At 36.0% G+C, this 22,856-nt stretch overlaps 3 protein-coding genes and 2 pseudogenes across 6 annotated transcripts; 2 read left to right on the forward strand and 3 right to left on the reverse strand.

Annotated features, from left to right (window-relative positions):
* Window positions 1-719: 719 nt before the first annotated feature.
* LOC147507871 (protein NTM1-like 9) lies at window positions 720-9,292 on the reverse strand (annotated as a pseudogene). Its single transcript, XR_015217818.1, has 5 exons — window positions 8,976-9,292; window positions 8,279-8,544; window positions 6,709-7,486; window positions 1,339-1,785; window positions 720-1,256 (listed from the first exon to the last, which is right to left on the reverse strand). The product of XR_015217818.1 is annotated as a protein NTM1-like 9 (transcript).
* Window positions 9,293-10,781: 1,489 nt separating this feature from the next.
* LOC147507872 (transcription initiation factor TFIID subunit 7-like) lies at window positions 10,782-12,372 on the forward strand. The gene is made up of 6 exons (XM_086599086.1): window positions 10,782-10,918; window positions 11,011-11,146; window positions 11,217-11,350; window positions 11,443-11,562; window positions 11,685-11,754; window positions 12,017-12,372. Exons 2-6 carry the CDS (start codon window positions 11,032-11,034, stop codon window positions 12,148-12,150), a joined length of 573 nt encoding a protein of 190 aa, XP_086455212.1. The 5' UTR covers window positions 10,782-10,918; window positions 11,011-11,031; the 3' UTR covers window positions 12,151-12,372.
* A 1,197-nt stretch (window positions 12,373-13,569) lies between these two features.
* LOC147507873 (deSI-like protein At4g17486 pseudogene) lies at window positions 13,570-14,251 on the forward strand (annotated as a pseudogene). Its single transcript, XR_015215467.1, has one exon. The product of XR_015215467.1 is annotated as a deSI-like protein At4g17486 pseudogene (transcript).
* A 191-nt stretch (window positions 14,252-14,442) lies between these two features.
* Window positions 14,443-19,621, reverse strand: LOC147507874 (bifunctional purple acid phosphatase 26-like). 2 transcript variants are annotated; one of them, XM_086600538.1, is made up of 10 exons: window positions 19,462-19,621; window positions 19,052-19,262; window positions 18,282-18,482; window positions 17,943-18,054; window positions 17,073-17,299; window positions 16,810-16,948; window positions 15,825-16,045; window positions 15,627-15,748; window positions 15,313-15,474; window positions 14,443-14,774 (listed from the first exon to the last, which is right to left on the reverse strand). In XM_086600538.1, the coding sequence occupies exons 2-10, from the start codon at window positions 19,064-19,066 to the stop codon at window positions 14,699-14,701; spliced, it is 1,275 nt and encodes a 424-aa protein (XP_086456664.1). In that variant the 5' UTR covers window positions 19,067-19,262; window positions 19,462-19,621; the 3' UTR covers window positions 14,443-14,698. The 2 variants fall into 2 exon arrangements, with proteins under 2 accessions (XP_086456664.1, XP_086456665.1); XM_086600539.1 differs by lacking the exon at window positions 14,443-14,774 and having other exon boundaries at window positions 15,309-15,474; window positions 19,056-19,262; window positions 19,462-19,603.
* A 1,731-nt stretch (window positions 19,622-21,352) lies between these two features.
* Window positions 21,353-22,120, reverse strand: LOC147507875 (uncharacterized). The gene has a single exon (XM_086596520.1). The coding sequence runs from the start codon at window positions 22,118-22,120 to the stop codon at window positions 21,353-21,355; it is 768 nt and encodes a 255-aa protein (XP_086452646.1).
* Between the last annotated feature and the right edge of the window lie 736 nt (window positions 22,121-22,856).

Raw genomic sequence — 22,856 nt, forward strand, 5'->3', positions numbered from 1 at the left:
TGACGGTTTTCCATATTTCCAACCAAGAACTTCTGCAAATCACTTCTGGTTAAGAAACCGGAAACTATTTCTTACTGCTGCATCGAGTTTTGATCGACGTTATAAGAAACAAGAAAATGAACTTTGACTACTGGGGACTAACTTTGTGACTTGTCCAAATGTGTAGATTGATCTAACCATCAGATTGGGCTAACCCAACGGTTATTGACTCTGTACGTGTACAACTTTGTGTACATTGATAGCTAGCTGCCTCGTTTTTGAACAGTGGCTCTTTAGCAATTTGTTGCCAGCAACAAGAGAATACAGTTAATTGGTAGGAACACTTTCATAGCGCATATAAGTTATAGTTTCTCTGGGAACAAAGGGATACAGGAGATACATTAAAAGAAAATAAGTCTCGTATTCTTTTCGTTTTTTTTCCCGCCATAGCAAGTTCAGAAAGAACTCATAAGCGTTCGAGCAATATATGTTTCCGAAGACTGAAACCAACATGGCAACACGTACAAGACTTGGAACAGATTTATTGACAGCCAAATATACGAACAAGGAACATTACAACTTAATTGCAAATTGAAGACACTGGTGCCTTCTCATCCAATACTTATAGGCTTTATAGCACTTGCTGATAAAATATTCCGTGGTAATTAAGATATAGCCAAGAAAAGAGAAAAGAAAAGAAAAAACTGGGGCAGAACGAATAGTTAAAATGGAACTCTATGTAGTCAAAATGGAACTCTATATGCAGACCGCAATTGTCTTGTTTCTTTTCCTTTACCTTACATACATATAGGCGAAAGCAAACACTGCCTTCAATATATCAGAGTCAAAGCCCTCAAATCCTGCCAGTACAATCTGCATAAAATTATACACACATATGCATACATATTACCTAATTCTACTCCCACTAACCAAAAACCTCTCCATTTACAGCAGTTATATGTCCTAATATAGAACTGAAAGGAGAATAGGATTTATGTTGTCAAGCATCGCCACACACCAAGGAGCACAGCCGAGATTGTAAATACCGCCCCAAAGACAAAATAAGGAAACGAATAGCTAAAGGGCCGCAAGGTAGACGCCTTAGCAGCTACAGATATATCCTGTTGTCCACTGTCAGTTTTACCATAACGTTTCGATCTTGATCTCAACCTCAGCTTTGTTTTGAATTCACAGGAGATATCAACACCATCCTCAGAAGCTGCGACGTTAGCAGACTGCAGCACGACTGTTGCATTGTCTTTGGTTTCGCCAGTACTCTGCAACAACAAAAAAAACATCTTTTGAGTTCACGAGTAACTATCAGATACTAACCTTTATTTCGATTGACGAACTTCTCACCTCGAGAATTTTTGGTTTTATCTCCTGGTCTTTTGCACTGCCACTTGATTCTCTCCCCTTGAAGGAAGCTACTCTGCGAGTGAGTTTTTTCTGTAAACGAATTCTTCTTGGGGCGTTGCCCTGATATACCAAGTTATGAGAACTTGTATGACTTTGTGGGTGGTGGGTCCTTAATTTGACCCCTGTCCCTACAACGTCTTTATCATCATCAAGAGGAGTTGCTCGAGTTAGAGATCCAATATTCTTGATGGAATTGCTGTAGTATGTAGCAGAGTCATCGGCTGGAGACTCCAATGCAGCAGGGTTACCGAAACCGATACTCATATTTCCACTCCAGAACTCATCCCCATAGAATCCGTCAATACTGTTTATTTCTGAAACGTTCTGCGTCTGTGCATAACCACGGGCGAGTCCATACCAAGGCGAAGCTTCCACTTTCGAATAAGTCTGGAATATCAAGAAACATAAATAACACACATAAGTACATTGAAGTACAGTCAATCATACTAGATGGTTTTGTACAAAATATGAAAACTTTAGATCAGAACCAGTGTTTAAGCTACTTGGTTGCTTACACCAACAAGAAATGAATTAGGGATTCATGGTCTTATCTTATATATAATGCCAATACTTGCTTTTTCGATTAGTTCCCGTATTTCCGGTTTTAGACCACAGTTTTTAATCAAAAGAGTACCAGAAAGTTGGACAGCCACATTCTTTTTGCTCTTCGCAGAAAGGGTATATCAGTAATTTAGAATATTCCCACACTATAAAATACGACCTCTTCAGCAAACAGAGACACCATTTTAAGAAAGAGAAAACCGTTCCGACTTCTCCGTTCCTGGACATTACCCCCCTCTCTAATTCCCAAATTAACTTAAAAATCAAGATTCCTTATGTTCTCTATTTCGAGTTTTCACTTTATACCTTCTTCCCACCAAAACTTGATAAATACTCGCCGAATATTGCCTTCAACTTTGGTACAATGTTATTTTCAAAAGGCTAAAGTAAAAGGGTGCATCCTCATTGGAATTGAAGACTTCTAACATCCCTATTTTAACGGTACAGTTTCCGAAAACTGTTTTAGTATTTTTTATTCTTTAATCGCTGCAGGTTTTGAAGGATCTCTGTTTCGATTTTTTCCTGTTTACATTACAGTTCCAGTCATTCATGACTGTTGTTGTTTTATTCAAGACTTTCACCCCAAAAAATTCATTTTTAAATCGCAAAGGTATCGTATTCTGCCGCCTCTTTTTAGATTACTTATTTGTTTATTGCAATTGTGCCTTTGACCTTAATATGATAATACTAATGAGTGTTTCAAGTCATGTTGCTTCAATTCTTCGATTTACAGTTGGTATCACTCGTTCTGTTGTTTATATACCACTAATTTTCATTAACTCCCTATAACGGTAAAAACTCTTCTAGACAAATTGTATATGTCAGGTTCCATCGCAAATATCCGTTTCATCATAGAATCGTTTGCAAATGGTTGATTTAGGGAACATGTTAGATTGATGTGATGTTTCACATTAACCACTATCTGTGATTTGCTGCTTCTAGACATCTAGACATTTTGTACTGACAACTTTAGAGTCGAAATTTCCCCAAATATTATTTCAGTATACCATCAGTTCGGTAAATGTATAAGTGCAAACAGGAGCGGACCTACAACAGGGATAGCAGGTGTTGCAGCAGTATACCATCAGTTCGGTAAATGCAGTTGAATCTCCTACCAAATTAAGCATACAACTTAGAGAGATGAACCCAGAATATGCTTTTACAAACTCCTATTATCAATATCTTTCTTTTTTTTATTTTTTTTCAGTTCTTTTTATTTTTTATTTTTTTGTAGGTTCTTATTTCTTAAGGTATTGTTGTTTCGTCCTTTTACCAAGTTGGTCACAGTGACCAATTACACAACCCAAATTTTTGTAAGCTTTTTTGTATCTATAAGAGAGAAACCTTTGAGTCATTTAGTTTTTTAACCATGTATAAACACAGTGACTTAATAGAGTGCATATATATATAGTCTTTCTCTAAAAAGTAGCTACTTAAGTTAACTTAAAAATAAGTACGTAAGTAAAACTTCACCTAGAAAGTAAGTAAAACTTCACCTAGAAAATGAATTCAACCCTAATACTTTGTGGTTATGAAGCACTCATCATAAAGATTATCTCCACAAAATTTCAACGCATTTAGAAACCTCTAACATAGATAAAAATTGTTGTTATTTTAAAAAAGAAATCTAATGGTCCAGAAATGTTGAGTTTTTGCAATTATTTTTTGCCAATGTTAGAGGTTTTCAAATGAGCTGAAATTTTGTGGAGATGATCGTAATGTTAAGTATATTATATCCACAAAAAAATTAGGGTTGAATTCATTTTCTAGATGAAGTTTTACTTACGTATTTATTTTAAGTTAACTTAAGTAGCTACTTTTTAGAGAATTACTGTATATATATATATATATATATATATATATATAAGATGTAACGTAAGATATACAATTGGAATACCTGTTTTTGTAAGTCACCCTGGTGAAGCAGGTCTCGATGGTGTCATTCAGTTGTCTAAAGCAAGGCCAAAAATATCGACCGATAAATCCATATATCGGCAATATATTTCAATTTTTGGCCCCTCCGATATAGAGATATTAAGATATTTCGAATGTATATATTGATATAATTTCAAAGCAGATATATATCGAGTTTTTCGATATATCGATATATATATATCGACTGATATATCCGATTTTGACCGCCGACTTTGTTGATTTTGACCGATGTTTGACTGATTTATTATTATTTTTTTCGATATTTCCGATATGCATCGCTATATATCGACAATATTTCCTGATATATTGACACAAATTTTTTTTTGACCAATCAACAAAAAAAGATATATCGTCCGACATATCAACATTTACGATATATTTCATTTTTTGAAAGGTCCGAAATATCGCCCGATTTCAAAATATTAGGCCTTGGTCTGAAGTGCTTCTCAGCATTTTTGAGCGCATGCTTTCAAGTTTTGCTACTTTGAAGTATGTTTAAAACCTAGGAAAGAGGATGATACACAGGTTAGAAACATTAGGCCACCTCTTTTACCAGATTTATTTGAAGCACCAAAGGTGGTTTTTTGCTTAGGAAACTAAGTTGATCAAGAAAAGTGCTTAGTCACCAACAAGGCTGGACTTTTAGGACAGTATGCAAATTAATGGTTTTATTGTGCAATCGCTCAGTTCAAATACAATATAAGCCATGGATAAGTAGTCAAGTCCAATTCATCATAAATAGTTTTTGTGACATTGTACCCCCTCCAGATCAACATTACTAAATAAAGGCTAATTGCGCTTAATTCTTAAAATTGTATGTCTTGTATATACTTTCAAAATGCAGGTTCGGAAAGAATAAAAAAAAATATTACCAAATACTATCTCAAATTCAGGGCGAAACTGTCTAGTGATCAACTAAATGATGTAATCATGTAATCATTTAGTTTTATCTAAGTTTGAACTTCATGCCCTTCCAATTGCGCATTTGTTATGAAAACCAGGAGACGATATGCTATATGAGAAAATATAGTTATTTTTAAACGCTCTTTGACTTTATGTTTGTACCTACCATTTGTTGAAATGTTTGGTATATTACTGTGTTAAATATCCTTACCTTGACCTAAAAACTTATGCATTTAAATAACAGTAGTGCATTATTCATACAAATCCTTTTTAAATTGGAATATTACAAATTTTACATGAATGTTATTGCCATAAATGCTTTGTTTTGTAATACATACCATCTGCGATGTGGTTTACATGTGTTACTTTATTTTGAGCTTGGCACTACTCCATCAAGGTTGTGTTTTCACTCAATTCACAACCCTTCACCAATTTTCGATATAATATATACTGTGTGATGATTTTTTCTAATCTAGAAACATAATTATTTTGTTGATGATCAAAGAACAATTAGAAGTATTGAATCAAGAAAAAGAAGAGATCTAGAAAATAATGAGTTGAACTATGTTCTTTAATAGTTGCCTACGTATCCTGTGAAGAGGAATTAAACTCAAAACGTAGTTCAACTATCTTATTTATAAGAATAAATTAGGTTTCCACAATTGCTTGTGAATTAAGTAATTAGTGTTTAACTAGAAAACAATCTCTTGTCAAGTCTTATCCAGACTCTTCTAGAAACATGTGTTTCCCAAATCAATAAGTCTTCTTTATTGACTTAAACAATAAGGAAAAATGTTCAGGTTTGGATTTGGAGTTCCAAACTTGGTAGTTCCGGATTTGGAATTCCTAGTCAAGAGTTAGTAATCCGAACCTACTATTCTAACTAATTCCGAACCTCCTCTTCTTATTTCACTCCCAAACCTAGGAGGTGAGTTAGTCAAGACCTGGATTTAAAGTGTGTTATGGTACTTTCTACCCACACTAAGACCATACCATAGCGTTAAAAAAATGTTGCCACGTGTTACATATTTATTCGTTAAAATATGTACACAAGATATTACCCTTTTTCCTTAAGGGTTTGAGTTACAACCCATAAAGAAAAAAGAGAGGACATTTGTGTGTACATATTTTAGCAAATAAATATGTGACATGTGACAACATATTCTTAACACTCAGGTATGATCTTAGTGTGGGTAGAAAGTACCAAAACACACTTCAAGTCCAGGTCATGACTAACTCACCTCTTAGGTTCGGGAGTGAAATAAAAAGACGAAATTCGGAATTGGTTAGAGTAGTAGGTTCAGATTGCTAACTCCTGTGACTAGGAACTCCAAATCCTCCGGAATTACCAAGTTCGGAACTCCAAATTTAAACATGTTTCCTTGTTGTTCAAGTCAATAAATAAGGCTTATTGATTTGGGAAACATAAACTTCTAGAAGAGTCTAGATAAGACTTGACAAGAGATTGTTTCCTAATTAAACATTAATTACTTAATTCAAGCAATTATGGAAACCTTATCTATTCTTATAAATATGATAGTTGAACTATGCTTTGAGTTTGATTCCTCTTTACAGGATACGTAGACATCCATTAAAGAAAGTGGTTCAACTTATTATCTTCTAAATCTCTTCTTCTTGATTCAATACTTCTAATTGTTCTTTGATCATTAACAAAATACTTGTGTCTCTAGATTTGAAAAAATCATCACATATACTAACTCTTAATATGTTATGTTTCATATATACTGTCCATGATGTTTTTGCTAGAATGATTTCTTTATTGAAGTTTTTATCGTGCAAATAGATATTATGTTTTCTAGCCATTGCACTTGCAGGCGCAACGCGCATGCCCGTTTACTAAGATGTTAAAATCATTGCCTAGTTCATACGTTTATAAAGGTTTCAATTTACCTGTGCCTGTAAACCTTCATTGTCTGCATCACTGCAAGAAGCGCTATCCTTTCCAAACACAGATTCTCCTGATTGTTGTACCGCATAAATGAAAGCAACTTCAGGTTCACTCTCAACAGCATAGTGTTTCTGACTAGTTGAGTCACCACAGTAGTCTTGGTTACCCAAAACCTTCTCCATGAAATCGAGATCAAATAAATCCTGCTCTGTGCTACCATCCTGATTGTGGGCATTTCCAAACTCGGTAGCCAAGGCAGAACCTGAGTAAGAAAATCCTTGACCAGTAGACATGTTAACATGTGGGGGAGTCAGAGCTTGATCCAATGGTTCAAGTTCAAGTATGGGATCATCTAGCATACCCACATAATCAAACTCTTGGATCCACCTAAGGAAACAAGAAACAAGATTTAGTTTCTGAAACATCTTCCAGCGTAAGGTGCAACATAGCACAACTACAAGACAGAAAAACAATATCTTTTCTCACCTCTACAACTCTTAAATCTGCTCCATGATCTTCCCCATCGGAAGCCTGACAACTATTGGAGTAACTTTGTTCAGGTAACGGCGTACAGGAGGTTAGGTTGTCTGACTTCTCTTCTCCTGTAGAATTCTCCCTTATTTGATCTGCTCCAGAAGTTTCCTGCATCAGTGCCTTCTCTGGTCGCAGACTTTCGATAGAGGAGTTGGTAGCTGTAGGGGAGGAGCCTGTTGGTTCTATTTCATCACATTCCGAGTCTGCTTTCTCTTTATTGAATAATCGGCAAAGAACAAATGGACCCTGCCCAAGGTCGAGGAAGCAAGAAACAAATTCAAACAATGAGGATGGATGCTTTACTGCTGAATGTGTAGAAAAATAAGGAGCGTAAAAGAGCAAGAAAATAATGTATACAGTATATCTAAATATCATGTAGAAGAGCTACAGATGAGGCACACTGATCCTATACATAATATCTTAAAACACATGAAATGTATTAGATACAGCTACTTGGTAATATGAGATTTTACAACTGACACCAATACTTGGAAGAAGGGTGATAGATTAAGCACGATTCATACCTTTTTTCGAAACACTCGCGTCAAGATTTCAACTATGGCACTTCCTTTTATTTAGGTGTATCAAGGAGCTAACAAAGAAGAGTAATAGGATCCCAAAGAATCTTGAATTATAAGTGCGCCATTGCAACCAAAATGATGAACAACTTCAGACTCTACAATTCTTAGTAAGTACGTCATCCCGGCCTACTCTCTTTTTATCTTCATGGAACCTTTGTCATCTTCATTCTTAACCGATTCCAAATAAATAAATTTTCATTAAGTATATATGGCATGCAATAAAAGTATTAATATCTTTACTAAATAGTGTTTACAAGTTTTAGACAGTGGTCCATAGTTGGTAGGTGTTTTATATAGAAAGTTTAGAGTAACCTTAAAGAAAACTAACAACTTCAACAAAATAGAAAACCAGAACAATATCCTTGGCGTATTCACATAACATACAAACAATCAACAAACCATGCTCACCAAGTTCAAATGCAATATAGACCACTGTAAGGGGTATTTTAAATAGTACCTCTTCAGCACAGCTCGTGCGATATTCATGCATTATCCAGTGAGTCCTTTTACCACGAGGAGCACGTCCAGTGTGAAAAACCAGAGTCTTCTTCATACCAATCAATTTCATTCCGGAAGAGCGAGACTTGATTGTTCGATCTTTACCAGTTGCTTTCCAATAGCCCTTTTCCGTCGCCCTATTAGAACGACGCCCTTTTGGATACTTTTGATCACGCGGGCAAAAGAAGAACCACTCTGGATCTTCATTCTTTATCACTGACAAACCTACAAGCAACACAAACACTAATTAAAATCGAGGAAAAATGTACCACTTTGTGTACCAACCTATTTTAAGTAAGGGATCAACACCCACATCAAAATATGCTAAAAGCAGTATTATTTAGGAAGCAACAGAACTCAAAATCTTTAACAAATGACACTTATGGAAACATACAGAGCTCAGAAAAACACTCATTCAACCACCCTATTACAAAAATATATATATATCAAGATCCAAAATTTATCCAAAGACTAAAATGCCCATAACTTCAAAAACCCATAATCACAACAAACCAACCATGAAATTTAACAATTATCAACTAAATTAAGCACCAATTAAAAATACCCAAACAATAAATTCATCTAAATTAACAGAAACATCAACACCCATTCATCCAAATCCATCAAAGAAACAAACTTGTGAAAGAAAAACTTACTAGGCAAATCCCAAGGCTCCCATTTACAAACATCAACTTCAGAAATAGCTTCAACTTTAGATTCTTGACCTTCAATCTTCAACTTCAAATAGAAATTCACTAATTCTTCATCTGTTGGACTGAATCTATATCCAACTGGCAGAAAATTTAGTGGCAAAACCGCCATCTTTTTTCTTTATCCTTCCTCTAAATAACTCACAAAAGTATTTTAAAAACAAAAAAAAACAATCTTTTTTATACAATCGAATTCCCGAATCATCTGTGGTCTAACATGCTATGGTGTTTTGAGAGGTTGTTTGTTTTCTATGGTGTGTTGTGTTGTTTCACTAGCTCTTCTTCTTCTTCACTGCAGCCTTTTTTTTATTTTTAAAGCGCGTATATACCGCGTAAGGATGTTTACCCTTGGACTTTATGAGAATAACGATGATGCCATTAGTCAACCGTTGTGTGTGGTAGGAATGTAATAAGTTGGAAAGAATAGGGGTTTGAGATGAGGGATGAGAGGGGTTTTACTTTCATTCAGCTAATAAGAGAGTGCCACGTATGGAAGATGATATCATGTTTCCGTACTGATCCCACCGTGTTGACGTCAAGACATGGTAACGTAATTTGGATTGAATGTTCTGGGAAGGTGAGATGCATGGAATATAGTGGGATCATCCCAGTTTCTAAGTTGGATAGATTTGGTACTGAATAAGCCTAGAATCAATATCTTTACCTTTTATATTTTTATATATATGAATGAATGATATTATTTGCACCTACTGAATATAAGTACATTCATTCGTCCATATAATAATAATCAACAAAAGAAAAAGTGCATCCATCCAAAGTCTGGGAAAAGCAAATGAGTACCAATGTTTTCTTTTTTAAAACTTGAGGCTCAAGCATTTTCAGATGCACAAAACTTGGTGATAACAACATTTTTATCGTCCACTATCTCCCTCCTTATGATCCCTGTCACTACAAATCGTACAATATTCGGTACAATAATGGTTTCTATGTCTAGCTTTTCAAACATGAAAGATTCCGTTGAAAGTTGAATTGTCGGCGGGTTAGAACTTTATCAAAGGAAAAGGTTCATGCCATCCTTATCTTTTCAGACAAATTTGAATGTTCTCCATCCTGATATATGAAGATCAAACAATAGAAACCCCTAATATGAAGATCTCCTATGTCATTATTATCAGACCATTTAAGAACTTTTTTTCTTGACCAATTATACCAAACAAACTAAAACTAACTTTTGAATCTATGACCAACTTGTTGACAGCCGACCACACTAGCACTGGATCAACCGAGTAGTAGTGATTCAAGACCTATTGTTCCCAATCCAATAATGCCTAGCAGCAGGCTGGATATTGATCTTACTATCTTAGACAAACAAGTATGCAAATCTTTGCTATGCATCGGTTTTTTTAAGTCTTGAAACTCGTCCCTCGAGATCGATAGTTAACATGGTTTATTTGGATTCTAATTATAAATGGTAATTGTAATTATATAGGAGAGACTCATCTATTTATTTATTTTAAACAAAATATGAGATAATTATGTTATTCAAGTGATATTAGGGAGTTCCTTTTAAATTATTAATAATAAAATAGATTTTGTTTTAATTTCAATATGGGAAATGGGGGTAATTATTTAATTTAAGTGATATTAGAGAGGTGTTTTTAAATTATTAATAAAAAAAGACCTTATTTAAATTATATTAATAAAAGTGAGATTTATTCTAAATATAGTGAGGGAGGTGTTTCTAAATTAAATAAATAAAGAGATTTAAATTTGCCTACTCGGCTATTATATGTGTAGAGATAGGAAAATTTGACGAAATATGTTGGTATTCCAGAGTTTTCTGAAATATGTTGAAATTTATGAATTCTTCTCAATAAATCCAATTGAAGAGTATAAAAGCCATCAGAATCAAATCTCTCTTCTAACAGGTACGTTTGTTTTACTTATTATTCTTCCTATGTATGGTTATGGTTATGGTTATGGTTATATTCAATTTTGAGGCCATTATGGTTTTTTATAGGATTTGACTGCCTGAAACATAATGGAAGAACAGTTTATACTGAGAGTGCCACCTTCCGTCGCCGAAAGGATTGATCTCCTTCTAAGTGAGAACGCTTCGTCTTCGGAAGACAAGTCACTGGATTTATCCTTTTCTGGTATGCATATCTTTCATTGTCTTTAATATGTAAAAATTGAATTTCTGACACTTGAATTGCTTTGCTGCAGAGGATGGAAGAACTGGGACATTTGTCATTGGTAATGACCACTTTCCTGCTTCTCTCTTGGATATTCCTGGCATTGTGGAGTCATACAAAACTTATGATGATAATGTGCTAATCAAAACTGCAGATATTGGTCAAGTAATACCACTTAACACCACTTCTATTTGTACTCATACTTTCATACATGGGGCGCTTTCTTTTACCCTTTTCAACTCGTCATTTTTATACAGATAATAATGGTAAAAGAAGATGGTGGTAATGGTCCAGATGGAATAGAGTACCGGCATGGTCTCACCCCTCCAATGAGGGATGCTCGAAGGAGAAGGTTTCGCAGGGAACCTGATCTTAATGTATGCAATCACCTCATAATTTTGGGTCTTTCTATCGTTCTATTAAAAGAAGAGAAACTATGTAAATGCATGCCTTGTGAGCTTATTGTTTTGTGCTGACAATTTGTTTGATGCATTCGCAGCCTGAGTTAGTTCAGCGGGTTGAGAAAGATCTGGTGAATATTATGGCTGGTGGAACAGCAGAGAATGTGGATATCCTTTGATGCAATTGTCGTATTTCACTTTTATTTTATTATATTTATTCTACTCAATTGTTATTATGTTTACATACAAGAGAGTACACCAAATCTTGTACAATGAGCTGCACAATTCAGCACTACATTTGTACCTATTGTTTCTTAGTGCTGTATGATTGTGGTTGAATTTGAGAAATGGTTGCCTTAATATATTCTACGCCATGTTATATGTGATTCATTTTTATATGTAGCTTTCCTTGACTAGTAAAGCAGTTCACATGTTGAAGTGGTTGAGCAAGAGGAAGATATGGATGGAAGTGCACGTAACGCACAGGAGAAAGCTGCTTCTGTGCCTAAAGCAAAAACTAAGGTTCCAGTGGCTGAGAGGCAGCCTGAGAGAAGCTTAAAGTGACGATTCTGACGATTCAACGCCAACTTGAAAGCCAATTTTCTTCCTTTTGTTATCAATGTGTATGCTATCTTTTTGAAGTGCTTGATGCAAGCTTTCATGCCTACATGAATCGCATGTAGAAGCATTACAAATGTGGTTGTTTTTTCGACTCTGTGATATATGCCATGTATGAGTGTATGAATAGACGTTCTTAACAGTTAGTGCATTTGGCTGTTCTTATAATTTTGTTATATTGTGTTTCTGGCTTGCTTCTTAGTTGTTCAGGATGGGGTGTCTAAATACTTATTTTGCGTTAGGCTATGGAAGTATAAAATAAATAACAGGAAGATGCTGAAGTATCTGCTTGAGGTCTCTTGTGAGTTGTGACCGAATTCAAAATAGAAACCAGAAATACCAAATCATAGGGAGAGGCGGAGAGCAAAGTCCACGTGAGGTTAATATGCAACTCAAGTGGATGAATGAATGAATCTTTGGAATGACTTCATTATTACACTTACAAGAGAATGACAAACTGGTTAATGACGTGTGTTAAACTTCTCGAAGGAGAGTTTCAGCTGTAAAAGCATTCATATATTCTAGTTTTTGTTTTATTCAAATTTTCAGGACATAGGATACAGAGAATAGCAATTTAGTACGAGTGTTGAGTATGGTTGTCGTTACTGTATACAGTGAAATTTTACTCATACTGCAGTGATTGTACCAATGCCAAAGTTGAGTCATGTATGCAGCAAAAAGTTCCTCAGAGACAAGCATACATAGTACCAGGGCAGATGAACAGTACTCATAATAATCAGCAGTCATGCATGGCCTGTGGTTTACAAGTGTTGATGCAGCTTAGCATAGAGCTTTGTTACGACTTACGAAACACATCAACAAAGCAAGATGCAGATAGAGACGCTATAAGTTCTCTGGTGCCTCAGCACTCATAACCTTCTTGCTATTTAACGATTCGCAAACCTGTTGCAGATGAACAAATCCAGAGTCGAACAACTGAGAAGATATTCCTACAACAGTTGGCATTGAGCATCCTTGATATCGTGTGTTATTCCATTTCTGTCATCTTTGTTATTACGCTAATTCTCCAATTTCTTTTTTCGCATATGGATTGGAGTACACAAATTCTGCGATATATACAAAAAAACCATTTGAACAGAACAAAGCTCTGATATTCTCCAATTTATGCATCGTTAAAAAGCATATCCCTTCTAAACTTCGTCTTTGAGTCCAATCTTACTTTAACCGAAGAGATTAAAAAAACAAAGACATTCTTTGTGTCATTGAGATACTCTATGACCGCAGATGCCGGTGAAACCAATGAATTTGTAGATGAAATTAATATAGAAATGCGAAAGCACAACAACAGACACAAAATGCAATCACATCACTCCCCTCTCTCGCACACACGCACACCAGCTGTTAAGAAAATTATTAGTATTAAAAGCTCGAGTTGTCAAGGAACGAAAAGCTAATTACATAACACAAGCAGCTAACACTAGATGTTCTATGTTCTATCCTGTTGGAATAGCTGAGAAGCTTGAGCGGATACTGGTAGGAATTGTGAATCATGTGTTCGATTCTTCTTCTTAAAGAAATGAACGGCCCAAAAGTCCGCCGCAGGAAGAGAAGTGGATCAGTTCCTGTATATCTGAATGTCTACGATGTCACTCCCATCAATGGTTATGCATACTGGATTGGTCTTGGAGTTTATCATTCTGGCATCGCAGTTCATGGCATTGAATACGGTTTTGGTGCTCACGACTTGCCAACAACAGGGATCTTCCAAGTTGAACCAAAACGTTGTCCTGGATTCAAGTTTAGGAAATCAATTATGATCGGAAAAACAGATCTTGGCTCAAAAGACATTCGAGCTTTCATGGAGAAACTAGCGCAAGAGTACGTGGGGAACACATATAATCTTATTACTAAAAACTGCAACCACTTCTGCAACGACATTTGTCAAAGATTGACAGGGAGTCGAATTCCTCGGTGGGTCAATCGCATCGCCCGAATTGGCTTTCTGTTAGATTGTGTTCTTCCGGTGGATCTTAGCCAGGTCGGGCATCAAAAATCAGCTGCACAGATGGTTAGGAGAATACCTTGAAGATCGTGCAACAGAAGATGGCTACGTTTATTTCTATGAAAACATATTGTAATTACTATGTATGATTTTGTATTATGCATGTAAACAACTTAGAATAAAGAAAATAAAGAAAATGACCATTGATAGAACAGCATTGAGTTTTGTTTGTCCTGTTTCTCGTATTTGTTTTTCATGTTAGTATCGTACCACAATTAACTCAAACTACCAGTTCATTTTTTTCAAAATGATCATTAGCACATACCAATATTTGGATTCCCGTCCATTATTCAGTAGAAAATGATTTGAATGTTAATACTAGTATCAGAATATGAAGAAGAAAATATCTACACTCAAGCTACTCTCTGGTATAATAATTGAAATGGATGCTACTCAAATTATTCTAGTTGTTTCCCCTTCATTTAAACATTTCCAATAAATAAGAGAGAGACATTGACACATGGTATATAATCAGTTAGTTGCAACGCTTCTATAGGCACCTGTTAGATGTTTCTTCTTCAGTCTTCTCCTTTGCAAATTGCTTGCCCTGCATGATCACAAACTTATTAACTTAATAAAATATTACAATCTCAGGTGAGAAATAAAGAACAATGTAAGATGCTTAACGAGATGGTAACTTCCTTCAGAAAAAAAAGTATATGTTGACTCTATTATTCATATCATCGTTTGGTTTTATGAACGCGAGAGTAGTATGATTACCTCCCCTCTTTTCTATTTACTTGATTTCTTATCCTCTTTTCAGCTTACTTGTATTTATCCAAACACTAGTAATTATTCTATATCTATATGGTGTAGGAATCCAATAAACTTTCCCAACTCATATGACTGGAAGAATGGAGCATTCTCTGCAAAAGGGATGAGCCGGAAGGACATACCTTTTCACATAAACCCGTCATCTTTCTTATCTCTATATTAAAAAATTTCAAGTTTTTAATATCACATACCAACTTCTAATAAACACATTTGAAAGGCCCACATTCAAACTATTGCTTTTGCTATTAATCAGACAATTTTTTTGCTATTTACAAATAGGAGGGAAATGCTATATTCTAATTACCACTTACCAGTATTGATTGAGGAACATGACGGAGTCTGTTGGCACCTTTTTCCCATCATCATTGCGGTTCCAATGGTAAAATGCATGTGTTCTGTTTTTTATCTCCAATGTCGAATGCCCATAACTGGCTTCCCTGAATGCAGAATAATCTGGCTGTGGATCTCTAAATCTAGAAACGCAAACCAGATACATGGTAAATGAATACTGAACATTTTTATATTGAAGACAGCATATCAGAAACATCTGCTCACGTTGGAGAGCAAACTTGAAATTATCAGAAAGCCAAAGTTTCACGGAACTGAACTATGAACGGAAACTTACCTCCCAGCAAGACCTTCCTGATTTCCTCCGTCACCAACGGTGATGTACACGGGGGCTGATTTGTCAGGTATGGGGTAACAATCACCACTTGATACATTGTAGTGTAAATTCGAGATACGGTACTGCAGAACAACACACTTCACTGTATGATATTTCTATACAGTGAATGAAACCAGGAAGAACAAGAATAGTCCATACCGATCTTTCGTAGGCATGGACATGGCCAGCAAAAATGACATCAACTTTGTATTTGACAAACCAGCTCTCAAAGACGGGACGCATGCTCTCACCCTCCATGAAGTGAGCTACATTACTGTTGTATATTGGGACATGCATGAGTACAATTAACCAAGGTGTCTTCTCACGGTCCACTTTAGTTAGCTCTTCCAGTAGCCACCGCCACTGGGGTGTGTACTTCACTGTGGAAAAGGTTTTATAGATCTTGAAGCGAGGCATACATAGAAAGAAAAAATAAATAAATAAAAACCACAATTTTAAGATAATGAACTTCTTCGTAGTTCGTGTCTCTTTTCAACGAGAACAGCACCTTACACGTAAACTGATGCAGTCAGTGTTCATGATAAGAACCAATCTGACTGTATTGTATCTGTGACACTAGCAGAAATAACATGCAACTTGACATTGCTATCTCTTCCCCACAGGTAGAGGCAGTTAGAAAAATCAATGGTATAAAAAGAACCCAAGTATAACGGTTACTTACTTACATGATATAGCGTGGAGCACTGAGTTTGTGATTCCAGAAATATAATTACGGGCTGGGGTTAGATCTCATCCTCTATAGGACTTAACATGAGGTTGAGTTTTGTAACATGAAGGCAAGAGGGTTGAGATTTGATCTCACACTCTCTCCAACATCTATAGATAGATGTGGGCTTCAATTCATCTTCCTCTCTATAGTCTTAAAATGCAGATTGTAAGGACATCAACAAGTGCCAAATATCTGTGAGTGATTGTGAGTGCAGGAAGAACGTTGCACACATGGGAGAGACAAAACATCTTCATGATTTTCTTATACTTTTTTATGTGAGAATCTAAGGTTCCTACTCAGCTTAAACAGTAGCACTTCCAAAATTTATGAGCACATTAACTAAAACATAGATGAACAGTAGCACTTCCAAAATTTATGAGCGCATTAACTAAAACCAAGTAAGTGAGCGATTACCAAATGGCGAATAGCTGGATAGCACAATAATATGAGCAGATGCACGTCGAATTGCATACCAAAGAGGACTGGTGCTCTTGGAGGCCAGGAAAGGTGTTGTGTATCTTTGTAAAAAGTTCCTGAAGGGACGGACTTCCCCCTAAACAAACACCATAAAAAATGTGGGACAGAAGTTGTTCGGTCAACAGTTGGAGCTAAGTTGTTCGAGAGAAAAGACAAAATAGTAACAATATATTGGAGTAAAAGAAGCTTTTCAGCAGTACCATTTCTGGAAAGTAATCAATTTCATGATTCCCTACAGACCAAATCCATGGCTGATATGCAGTACTCTGCTCAGCAAAACGACCCCATGTGTCCCACCGAATACCCACGTCATTATACATATATCTATCAGCATAAGAGAGATCTCCAACGAATAAAACTGTTTGCCCTTGGCTTTCCATGTAGTGTTTGAGAGTGGAAAGAGAATTATATGTTTGGCCCAGATCACCTGAAATATATGAAGAAGTTCAGTTCTAAGAGGAATCAGTGAAAGAAATGGAAGATATTCGCTTGTAGTTATCATCAAACTAGTTACTGGTGTTTCTTTTATGCAGTCATTTGATGCAGAATTATACAGGGGACAGAACTATAGCCATTGAAGATTTTGGAGCGTAAGAAGCTGGAAGAAATGACATCTTTGCTCTTCACTCCGAATTTTCTCTAAAGTCGTCAACTAATCAGAACTGGGAAATTTTGGTGTCAATGTCATAACTATGAGATGCTAGCATATTCACTCAGTTCATCTTATGGATAACCATTCAAGAGAGATTGCGCAGAGAGACATTTTTCCCGATTAATTACCCTCTACTAAGAACAAAATGTGTGTTAAAGATGTCAACTATATGAGTGTTGGTTCATCAATTTTTTTTTTTTTTTTTCAATGAACTGCAATTTTTGGCATTACATTATACTAGCTTGGATAATCATATGCATCAAATTTCTTATTTTCGTAATCTTTAATAGAGTAATATGGATGCATACTCTGCCTGATATCTCAACTTCAACAAATTGAGATCACAACTACATTCCACTAGCTCAATAAAAATTAGTTTAGTTATTTTTACAACAGATAGAAGGGAAGTATAACCCACCAATGATACCGAAGGTGTAAGGAACATCAGGACCAATCTTCGGAGGTGTTTGGAACCAAAACTCCCTTGAAGAATCACCTTGCCCAATCTTGTAGTAGTACTTGGTGTCATACTACAAAGCAAAATACTAGTTTGATATTAGTTATATGCAATGTCCAACTTAAGGTGCCTCCAACTGACGTAAAAAAACATACTAGAGAACGTGGTACAGAAAAGGAATGTGTTTTCACATGCCAAACAATTTTAAGAAGTACTATAAATCAAGAGGAAATCAGCAGGAAATAAGAAAAAGGTTCACATTGCTAGCAGAGATTAACTCATAACTCAACGCCATATTACCTCAAGGCCGTCAACTAGACAGTGGTGAATGTAACCAGAGTTATACTTGTAAAACGTATAGTTTGTCGTATTCCCCTCAGCACTAAATTCATATTGCTTTTCTGATGTGCCATACTGCACTTTACTGGGGCCAGCTTCTTCCGGTGTCACCCATGAAATAATTACAGCCTTTCCATTATAGTCTCCTTGAGTGATATGCACCTATGGAAAAAACAGTAGTTGAAGTTAGTGGACGGTAATAAATGTGAGACAATTGATCAAAAGTAAGATTGTTTAACAAAGACTTACTTACATGCAACGCATAAATCAGTAACATAATCAATAAAGACACGGACCAAATGAGAGTAGTATAAAGAAGTATTAACAGATTATACTTGGCTAAATGGGACCACATGAGAGATACAACAAAATCGCTCTGACATAAAGCACGTTAGATAACCAACAAAGGTTAAACCTCTGTAAAAGTACAATCTTTATAATGGTTTTGTTCTCAAGACGGAAGTCACAGTAGCATTAGATAACCAAACACAATATGATAGTTACATTAACAGAAGCTGGAGCTAAGAAGATTTGAAAGAGCAAACTTTTCTACATAAGTGGTGTCCCTCAAGTAGAGTAACCTTATGGGGAAATATATTACATTAGACCCCATTAAGCGAAGTTGACCCCTTAAATGGTGATTTGCAGTCCAGTATGTGTGTGTGTGTGTATGAGCAGCTGCTAGATAACTCAATGACAGAATGCGTTATAATAGGGAAATAAAAGCTCACTTGCTGGGGGGGCATTATGACCCTTTGGAACTACAAATGCTTCATTGTCAAGAGGGATGTCAGTAGATGGCCATTCAGAACGAATAAAGGTACTCGTGATCCCTGCACTCCCATAGCTCACAACACTCAGGAAAAAAAAGGATACAGCCAAGAACTTAAACAACAGAGCATGTGTGATCATAATTTCAATCAAGGTTGTTGCTTGATCAGCCTGTAACAATCAAACTTGATTTAGACTTAAAAAATAGCAAACAAATCTAACAGGAAATTGCTTAATCATATTTTCAGTAACAAACTATACCCATATAGATAAAAATTTAAAAGCTTTACTCAAAAACATAAAAAAAAAATGATATCCAAACATTGAAAAGAAAAGAATAATAATGGGTTTGAAGAGAAGGAGAAAGTACCTGAGGTAGAGTTTGAAGAGAAAGATGAGTTCAAGTGTGTTTTTTAAGGATGGATCAGAGAATGTGAGATAAGGAATGTTAAGAATGGGTCAGTTGTTGTTGGCTGTGTGACAGAGTTACCTGCCACCTAATAATCTGGAGTAATCTTTGAACAACCCCCGATAGATTACGTTACTATTTTTGTCAGGGTATCTGTGATGATAAGTGCAATTATTATAGATGCCGTGAAATTTTGTGATATCAGTTGAGATATGGTGATATATATACTAGTCCAATTTATTGAAGAGATTTTGACTATATCACATTTTAACTATGAGATTGATCAATCCATTTTAAGAGAGTGTGGTGGCATAATAGCATAATAACATTGCATATTGCTTAATCAACTAACACCGAGGTTCTAGGATTTGTTTTGTTGGTATCGTAAATACCCCGAAGATTTTACCAACTTTGCTAGTTGGTATCTGGGTAGGTCTAGGAGTGGCAGTTTTGTACGCGACCAACTAACCCGACACAAAATTATTGGGTTCGGGTTGGAAAAAAAAGGCTTTTGGGTCATTTAAGGGTTGACCTGCCAAACCCGTCAAATAAATGGGTTGGGTTAGGGCACAGATGCTAACTCGAGTAACCCGTTAGGCCATCTCCAATGGGGGTATAAAATTATACCTCCACATAGGCTCCACCTAGGTGCCATTAGGATTTTACAACTCCAATTGCAAATTATTGTATAGCCCATAAATATTCACTCTCTGTTGTTCCCAATGGAGATGTGTAAAAAAGTTAAATTTTAAACTCGGATGACACTTGAAGTAACGTCCCTCTTTAATGGCACCTAGGTGCAAATTAAAGAAGTAACGTCCCTCTTTAATGGCACCTAGGTGCCATTAAAGAGGGACGTTACTTCAAGTGTCGTCCGAGTTTAAAATTTTCAAATTATGACTTTAGAAATAGATAGGGACGACACTCCAAGTGACGTCCAAACATTTCTTTTGTTCAGATGTGTGTTCAAGTGTCGCCCGGGCTATTTATCAACTGATAGCGAGATGGAAAATTCTCCACCCCCTCTATCAACTAATAGTCTATTACCTACGGTTTAGCACCCCCATTGGATTTGACACTTGGGGTGTAAATTTTCCACTCTATACGGTTTATACCCCCATTGGAGATGCTCTTAGTATACCCGATTTGTTCTCAGGTCTAATGAGTCAAGTCATCAACCCATGATCAATATTTTTTTTTTTTTTTTTTTTTTTTTTTTTTTTTAAGATCTCATCATCTCAACTATCTAAAATAAACGACTAAAAGGAGAATATTAGCCGTCATATTGATTCATTTGATAAAGATATGTTTCCTTATTCAATTTTTATAGATATATAATTGAATTATGAATGATTTTTGAAAAAATTAATATATTTTGTTTATATATATATATATATATATATATTTTTATATAAATAAAAAATAAAATAAAAAATACTAAATATTTTGCATATAGTTATATGTGAATCTTATCCGAAAGTGACCCGCTAGCTTATACTACATATTTAACATGCTAATCTATTATTGATAAAAAAAATGAATTAAAAGAAAAATACCTTCAAAGCCGGAATTGGAGATTGAAAACAAATAAAAACTTTCCAAAGTTGAATCCAAAAACTTAGTCTTCATCCTTCTAGTAGTATTCACCACACCACAAAACACTTTTCCTTTTCTCCTTTTTTTTTTTTTTAACTGACCCATATTATATCTAGTACCTTAGAAACACATAGGTTGTATGTTTTGTTCCAGCAGACACTTCGGAAGACTACTCAAGCTTAACTGTTGGTATGCCCAACCAGCTAAATCATGAGCATCCCCATTAAAAATCCTATTAATCCAAAAGAACCTACTATCACTGTAAGGAAGCTATTAGATTGTTTATAGAATCTCTCAAGCTTTCCAAAGCCCAAGGACAACTTGGACTTGTGAGTGCTTTTATCACCTCTGCGGAATCTCCTTGAAAAAACACTTCCTTCCAGCCTGTTGCTATAGTCATTCTAGCTGCCAGTACTTCTGCTGCCAACATCTTTGCTTCTTCAGCAGACCTCGCCTTGAACCTCCTTGTTGCAGCTCCTACTATATTGCCTTCATCATTGGTTGCAATACATCTAGCTGTTGCCCATCCAGTCTCTTGGTGAAACGTAACATCAAACCTAATTACCACACAATTATTAGGGATATTATCAAAATCATTTAGAGAGTCAATCAAATTCATAGGTAATTTAGGGCCATCGGAAACTCCCTCTTCTTTGAATGATTGGATGCATTTCAAAGCCTCGACAGTGCTTCTCCTTAGCACCCTCTCCCTATTAGCTTTCTTCTGTTTAAACTTGATCTTATTTATGATTCTCCACATGTTATTGAGAATGCAGCAAGCCAACACACCAACAAAGGAGATTGACTCCTGAGCACTATGGCTCCAGGATATAAAAGTTTCCACCCAGCCTTTTATGGTTCCCTTTTCAGGGCCAACCACCCTCAACCCCAAGTCAGAGGCAAACCATAAGGCTTTTGACCATTCACATTCAAAGAACAAGTGAATGTCAGACTCTAGAATCTTGTAGCAAAAAGGACATGATAAGTCCCCTAGAACTTTCTTTGGGGCCAATTTGTCCCCCATTGGTAGACCAAGCATATATAACTTCCAGATGAATAAAATGGTATTTGCTGGAAGCTTGGCCTTCCAAGATGTGAGCAATAGTCTTTGAGCTGTAACTAGAAGACTGTCCCTCCCATCTTTTATGATTTAGCATGGAGTAGACAGACTTCACAGTTAAACTCCCAGATCTATCCTCACACCAAATCAGCTTGTCCTTGCTAGCCCCTAAAGGCCTAACAACCACCTCTTGGATCCTTTGCCTTATGAAAGGCTCAAAATAAAGCTCTAAAAGCTCAGGTTCCAGCCAGACCCATCATCTTTAAACAAGCCAGACACTTGCATATTTTCAAGATGAGGGTTTTCAACCCCCAATTCTTTAAGAGTCCTTGGTTTCCCATTGCAAACAAGCCAAGGATCCTTCAGAACTGAAGTGGTTTGTCCATTATGGATATTCCAAAGAACCCCCTCACTTATAGTGTTGAACACCTTATGTATACCCTTCCAGAAGAAGGAAGCATTATCAGGGGGCTTGTCAACATCCCCAATCCAGTTCTTGCTATATATACTATAAAGAGTTTTAGTCCACATGGACTCCACATCAATGACAGCTTTCCATGACAATTTTGCCAACATAGCCACATTCATCTCCCTTGCTTTTCTAAAATCCAACCCTTTATGTTTTTTAGGTTTACACATGTGTTCCTACCCAATGGTGTGTACACTTTTTGAAGTTTCTGTCCCATTCCAGAAAAAGTCC

This window comes from Coptis chinensis, chromosome 3 (genome assembly GCF_015680905.1).
Source record: "Coptis chinensis isolate HL-2020 chromosome 3, ASM1568090v1, whole genome shotgun sequence".
In the NCBI taxonomy this organism is placed as follows: Eukaryota; Viridiplantae; Streptophyta; class Magnoliopsida; order Ranunculales; family Ranunculaceae; genus Coptis; species Coptis chinensis.

What these genes read in the sequence shown, in the direction of transcription:
- LOC147507875 (XM_086596520.1), bottom strand. Translation starts at nt 22,120, where the DNA reads ATGGGGGACAAATTGGCCCCAAAGAAAGTTCTAGGGGACTTATCATGT.
- LOC147507872 (XM_086599086.1), top strand. Translation starts at nt 11,032, where the DNA reads ATGGAAGAACAGTTTATACTGAGAGTGCCACCTTCCGTCGCCGAAAGG. An exon ending in ACTGGATTTATCCTTTTCTG is followed by an intron (nt 11,147 to 11,216) that starts GTATGCATATCT and finishes GCTTTGCTGCAG; the next exon opens with AGGATGGAAGAACTGGGACA. An exon ending in TGGAACAGCAGAGAATGTGG is followed by an intron (nt 11,755 to 12,016) that starts ATATCCTTTGAT and finishes AAAGCAGTTCAC; the next exon opens with ATGTTGAAGTGGTTGAGCAA.
- LOC147507874 (XM_086600539.1), bottom strand. Translation starts at nt 19,232, where the DNA reads ATGATCACACATGCTCTGTTGTTTAAGTTCTTGGCTGTATCCTTTTTT. An exon ending in TTGATTACTTTCCAGAAATG is followed by an intron (nt 16,949 to 17,072) that starts GTACTGCTGAAA and finishes GTGTTTGTTTAG; the next exon opens with GGGGAAGTCCGTCCCTTCAG. An exon ending in ATCCAGCTATTCGCCATTTG is followed by an intron (nt 16,046 to 16,809) that starts GTAATCGCTCAC and finishes CCTTTTCCACAG; the next exon opens with TGAAGTACACACCCCAGTGG.